Source organism: Quercus robur, chromosome 4 (assembly GCF_932294415.1).
Source record: "Quercus robur chromosome 4, dhQueRobu3.1, whole genome shotgun sequence".
NCBI lineage: Eukaryota > Viridiplantae > Streptophyta > Magnoliopsida > Fagales > Fagaceae > Quercus > Quercus robur.
Window position 1 is genome coordinate 20,703,629 of NC_065537.1, and position 6,000 is coordinate 20,709,628.

The 6,000-nt window shown below is 34.8% G+C and overlaps 2 protein-coding genes across 3 annotated transcripts in view; one reads left to right on the forward strand and one right to left on the reverse strand.

The window, feature by feature from the left end:
• LOC126720827 (F-box/LRR-repeat protein 25-like) overlaps positions 1-1,453 on the forward strand; it is a 73,169-nt gene extending 71,716 nt beyond the window's left edge. For both annotated transcript variants that reach the window (XM_050423639.1, XM_050423640.1), the window contains one exon: positions 949-1,453. In XM_050423639.1, coding sequence (XP_050279596.1) covers positions 949-1,248 — 300 coding nt within the window. In that variant the 3' untranslated portion in view covers positions 1,249-1,453. The remainder of the gene's footprint in view (positions 1-948) is intronic.
• LOC126720833 (uncharacterized) overlaps positions 1-4,306 on the reverse strand; it is a 69,658-nt gene extending 65,352 nt beyond the window's left edge. The window contains exon 1 of the mRNA XM_050423648.1: positions 3,930-4,306. Coding sequence (XP_050279605.1) covers positions 3,942-4,274 — 333 coding nt within the window. The 5' untranslated portion in view covers positions 4,275-4,306 and the 3' untranslated portion in view covers positions 3,930-3,941. The remainder of the gene's footprint in view (positions 1-3,929) is intronic.
• Positions 4,307-6,000: the final 1,694 nt, after the last annotated feature.

Below are 6,000 nucleotides of genomic sequence, written 5' to 3' on the forward strand. Positions count from 1 at the left end.
GCTATCATGGTTGTGAATCAAACACAGGGAATTTATTAGTTTATTATTTTTTAAATTATGATGTAGAAATATTAAAAATTGAAGTTACTTATATATAGGATATGAAACTCTTAACCAACAAGTTTTGTGAAATTGTATATTGATGTAATCTTTTGAGATAGTTGATTTGAAATATTAGATTTTTTTTTTTTTTTTTTTTTTTTTTTTTTTTATACATCAAAAAAAGCTTACATGACTTAGGAGTTAGGACACATGTAAGCTTCATAAGGTGCTACCTAACACAGTTTGAAGGAATTCCTCCAAACTGGGTTGCAGCCAAACTTTGTCCTTTGTCTATTCAGGTTTTTTATAATTTTTTGATGCATTATGAGTCTTATGACTCCAAAAGTCAGGGTTAAGCCTCCTATTTTCTTACAAGACTTCTGAGTCAATGTTGACTGACTTTTTACTTGGCTTGACTTGTATCTTTATTTTACTTAGTAAAAGTTTGAGTTTTGAATCACTCACGTCTCTCTCTCTCTCTCTCATGCGCTGACACACACACACTTGGGAACTTTACTAAAATGTTGTGTTGCACATGCAAAACCCTTGTAATATATGAGATGTAGCAATTCATAGTGGGTGGAGAAAGGTGGGGTGGGGTAGGTCTTAGTTCAAATATTATCTTCATTATTTTATGTTAGTTCAACTCAATTAAGGTGGATTCACAATTAGTTCGATGTATTTTATGCGAACCATTTTATCATTTCCAAAATGACATACGGAGCGTACTTGTTGCAGCAAGTCATAGTTTTCTAGTGCTGTAATCATATAGCTAACTTTTTTAATCGGGATCAAGAAGCATACTTGTCTAAAGTTCTTTACCAGTAAATTTGGTTTATAATAGTTAGTTTATCTTGCAACTTGTCATGCACAATATGATTCTTATTTTCTTTTCCTTAATTGCAGTTGTTATGGAGTAAACCCCTGATAGAAAGAGAATTTAGGAAGGTGATGAAATATCCAAATGAGCACCTCAAGGAGCTGGAAATAATGGGGTTTGTGGGGCGTGCAATAGACATGGAGCTTACCGTTTACTTACTTGAAAGTGCCATCAAACTTGAGAAGATTGTTATTAATCCTCGATCTCCAGCTCTTGTGGGAACCCCTTGGGAGTTTGAGACGACTGAGAAAAATGAAGGAGCTATAGAATGTGCCAACCAACTCAAGAAAAATCTACCTCAAGGAGCTGAATTACTTATACTTTAATCATTGTCATTAATATTAGCTTAAGTGGTGTTGTTTGCTAGGTACCAGTTGATATATATAGAGAGAGACTACAAATTAATTGTTAAAATGTGATGATTGTCTTTTTACTGTTTTAATTGTAACTACTTAATGATGGGCAATATGAATTGCAATAGCTAATGCTGACAATCTCCATTTTAATGTAGCATTGCGTTTTTTATTGTTATTTTTTATTTTTTATTTTTTACTTGGAACTGTTATTTAACCTTTCAAATTGAAGTCAATTACTGATTTAGATTATATACATTTAGCTTGTGATATAGCAAAACGATTAATAGACCATCTATGATCTCTATATTATATATATCACTGAGAAACATATATGCCAAAAATTATCAGATGATGAAAATTTGGGGCCCCACTGAAGGCGTAGTCTATTGGGAAAGCCGGGAATAACAACAACAATAATTGTTGTGTGATTAAGCAGGGGCAGAATTGGAGCAGAGGGGGAGATGGCTCTTATTTGGTAATTAACTCAAGAGAAATGGGACAAAGTTGATCCTATATATGCAGTGAGTTGTTCTAAATAATTGTGGTGTGATTAAGCGAGGGCTTGAATTGATTGGCAAAGAGAAGGGGGCAGAATTGGAGCAGAGGTGATGATGGCTCTTATTTGGTAATTAATTCGAAGAGAAATGGGACAGCGTTGATCATATATATGCAGCGAGTTGTTCTAAGAACACAATAATTGAAGTGTCGGTTCATCATAGGTCAAAATAGAACAATAAAATACTAAACCGGGACCCATCACAACTTTTGACAAAAATGTTGTAGCATTTTGTTATGTACCTGACTTTCTCATATATGACTACAAGGTAATTGTTCATACTTGTTACTTATTTACTCCTGTTTGTGGCAATTTGATAAAGCGGCTCCTTCTTTGTAGCTAGTTTGACATGGTGTTAATTTTTCATGAATTGATGGTGTGGAGTTTGCTAGGTAAAATTTTCTTTTTGAAAACTTATCTTACTAGAATTTATTTCAAAGATTTGATAGTGTACGGCATGTCATGTCATTTTAAATAACATAAATGACATGACACTAGATACACCTTTAGATTTATAATATTTAATCAAAACCATGAAATGAATCCATTAAAATAGAAGATGATCCTAATCTGGTCCAATCACTAGCAATATGTACATTATCATGGACATCCGAGCCTCTCTTCCAAGCTTTGTTAATGGGCTGCCCAGAAAATTCCTATTGATGCAAACTTTGTAACCCCTAACTTTGCAAGTAGGCTTGTTAACACCTCTTGGTTCTTTTTGCTGACTCCTAGTGGTGTGTTCTTCTCTTTTACATTCGCTTGCCAAAAACAAAATGTCAATTTTGCAAGTAGGAGTAACTTGAACTGTGTCAACAGCCTGGTTCCCATTCCTGAATCCTAAGGACTATGACAATCCTTTGAAGGATATATGCTTCTCACTTTCATCTTAGGTGTGTAAGCCATATTTTCAACTAAAACCCTTCATTCACTAAGGAGACATTGCAAAGCAGAAGAAGAACTCTACTATTATTGCAGCTTGGCAGCATGTCTCTCTTCTAGGCAACAAAATACACAGTAATTTGCTTCATGCAATTAATGGATTACTCATGACCTGAGCACTAGAGCACCAGAGACAAGGACAATAAACTGTTACAAACTCAATGTTACATCCCACCGAAAAGCTGAAATTTTTTTGACCTGGACAAAGAAACAGAAACAAGGACAACAGCGACAGCAACAACAACAACAAAAAGGCAACTGCCAGCACTATGAGATTAGAAGACAATTTCTATACTAATACTGATTATTGATGGTTGATGCACCTTGTTGCTGAGACGTTGCAAACTTTTATAATCATAATTGAGTAATCAAGGTCAACAAAAGCAAGGCAATATGTGAAACCTAAGAATGAGAAGTTATATATACAAGTCCTCTATTCAGGGCACTGCAGCCACTGCTTATGATGTAGGTGAGCAAAATCAGCCTAATTGGGGATTCAAAGCGGTTAGTAGTTAGTGGCAGTGGTATCATTAAGATTCTAACCAAAATTATTGTAGGATATAATTGAAAACGATAGTTCAGAAACATAGGATATTAATAGGGCTAGAATAAACCATATTGGAAAAAGGGAAAGCCGGACATATTTTATAAGAGGAAAAGATGATTTAACAAAGTTGCAAGACTTGACCAGTCCTTTTCCTATAAGCATAGCCGCTATCTGGCCAGTCATAGTCGAAATTTCTAAATCCTTCATTCATGCAGGAGGCATGACAAAGCCTCCATATTCTTTCCAGATGCATAGACAGCTAAAAGACAGGCCACCAATAGAGATCACTTCATAAGCAGTAAAGAGTTCTCAACTCCTCAATATTTCCCAATATTCTCTCATATGCAACTTTCAACAGAATCAGCAATAGCACTCCCACCAAAAAAAGAACTAGTCAGCCTTGTTTTCACTGTTTATAAGATCCAATACCCAACAAATCCCAGATAAAGCATTGAAAAACTCTATGTACAACTTCAATAACTCAACTTTTGACCAAACAATTAATGTGCAAATCCATAACAATATTGCCATTGGGAAAAACTCAGTTACTTAAAAACCCAACAAAATGACTACATTTATATCACAGTACTAACTACAAAACCATACTTTTTTTTTTTTTTAGTTACTGAGTTTGAGCATGTAGGCTTTAGCGACCTCCAATAATTCTCTCCTCTCAGCCATGGAAAGACCCTGGTGGAGGAGCTCCACAGAACCCTTAAATTCGTACTCCTCATGGAGCTTTGAGAGTGCCTTAGCTTCCTGCATGTTGGTAATAGGCAAAACAAGTTCAAGCTTCAATGTCTCTGCCATCTCAGCAGCTGCGGCTTCAGCTTGCGCCGTTTTGGCTTCTTGATCCATAAGTTCCTGATGAATAGCCCCAAAATCTGCCAAGAACGCACTGTGGAGCTTCACTTCCTCTGGATTCTCCATTTCCTTTGGATTTTCCGCCATTTGTAAGTAGGAAGAGAAAAATGGTGCCTTTTGGTTTTTTTTTTTTAAGGAGTTTCTACTTTCTAGTGCGTCTAATCGAAAACACCTAGTCGTTTGACGTTCGGTCCACTTCGGTCTATTTTTTCTAATTCGGTTCACTTCGTTCTTATTCAGTCCAATCTTTTCAATTCGGTCCATTTCGGCTCAAATCAGTCCATTTCAGTGCATTTGGATCCTACTCGGTCCTTTTCAGTGCATTTCATTCATATATTTGGGTTGAAATTACATATTTTAAATCTAAATTTATTAAAAAATTTATATAGATCTCAAACTCGTTTCAAATTCTACTAAATTTTAGCAATTTAATATCAAATTTGTTCCACATATTTAATGAATCCAAACTCATTTCAAACTCATCTATTTATTTATTTTATATTACTTAAAAATAGACAACTTAACATTACTTAGAGCACTAGCATAAGGATTTCTAAAAAAGAAAAATCTATTTTGACAAATTAAAAAGTCATTTTATCTATTTTAACGCATCATTTTAGGAGTCTTTTGGCTGAATATTATAGAAAATGAAGTTTATTTGGGATATAGGTATTGTTCAAAGTTATTTGGCAAATTGAGGAAAGAGATTGAATTTCAGCAACGGTGTTGCCGAAATTCTAACAAAAAGTTTGAGAGAGGAAACACAAGTGAAGTGATGGTAGGATTTGAATTTCGATAATCCCGTTGCCGAAATTCTTGCTGCCCAGCTGCCAGTTGAAGTGCCCGCATGAGGATTGGAGGAAACCAATTGTGGCAACCAAGTTGCCGAAATTCTAGGGTAGTGAGGAGAGAGAAAATAAGAATTGTGGCAACCAAGTTGCTGAAAATGGGAGGGGGAAAAAAACAGAGAGAGAAACCAATTGTGGCAACCAAGTTTTCGAAATTCTAACGGAGTGAGGAGAGAGAAAATAAGAATTGTGGCAACCAAATTGCCGAAAATGGGAGGAAAAAAAAAAAAGAGAGAAACCAATTGTGGCAACCAAGTTGCCGAAATTGTGGGGAAAAAAATTTAATAGTAATTTAAGCAATGAAATTGCCGAAAATGAGGGGAAAAAAAAGGATGATTTAGGCTGAAAATTGAAGGGAAAAAAAATATTTGGCAATGGAATTGCCAAAATGGGAGGGAAAAAAAATAGCAGCAATTGATTTGTGCCAATATTGTTGCGAAAAAAAAAAAAAAAAAAAAAAAAAAAAAGTTGGCAATTGATTTGTGGCAGACATGGCAAAACGGGCGGGTCGGGTTCGGGTTCGGGTCGGGTTCGGGTTCGGGTCGGGTCAAACGGGTCACAGGTCAAAAACGGGCCATTTTAAGCGGGTTGAAAACGGGTTCGGGTCAATCGGGTTGCAGGTCGGGTCGGGTTGACCCGTATTTTTCACATGAAATTTTTTATTTTTTATTTCTTTTATTTTTTATTTTTTTTTTATAAAGAAAACAATATGTATTTGCCATTTGGATAGTTATGCAACATATTACTTGATGTAAAATGTATTATTTTGAATTCACTACTTATATCAAGAATAAACTCAGTTAAACTTATTAATACTTATTCAATAATTTTAAAATTATACAAATCCTAACATTGCTATCTAAACAAAACAACACAAAGTTTTATTTTTACACAATATCAACATTCCAAAAAAAAAAAAAATTACAAATGACTTATTGGATAACTCATTTGATAAAAAATAAAAA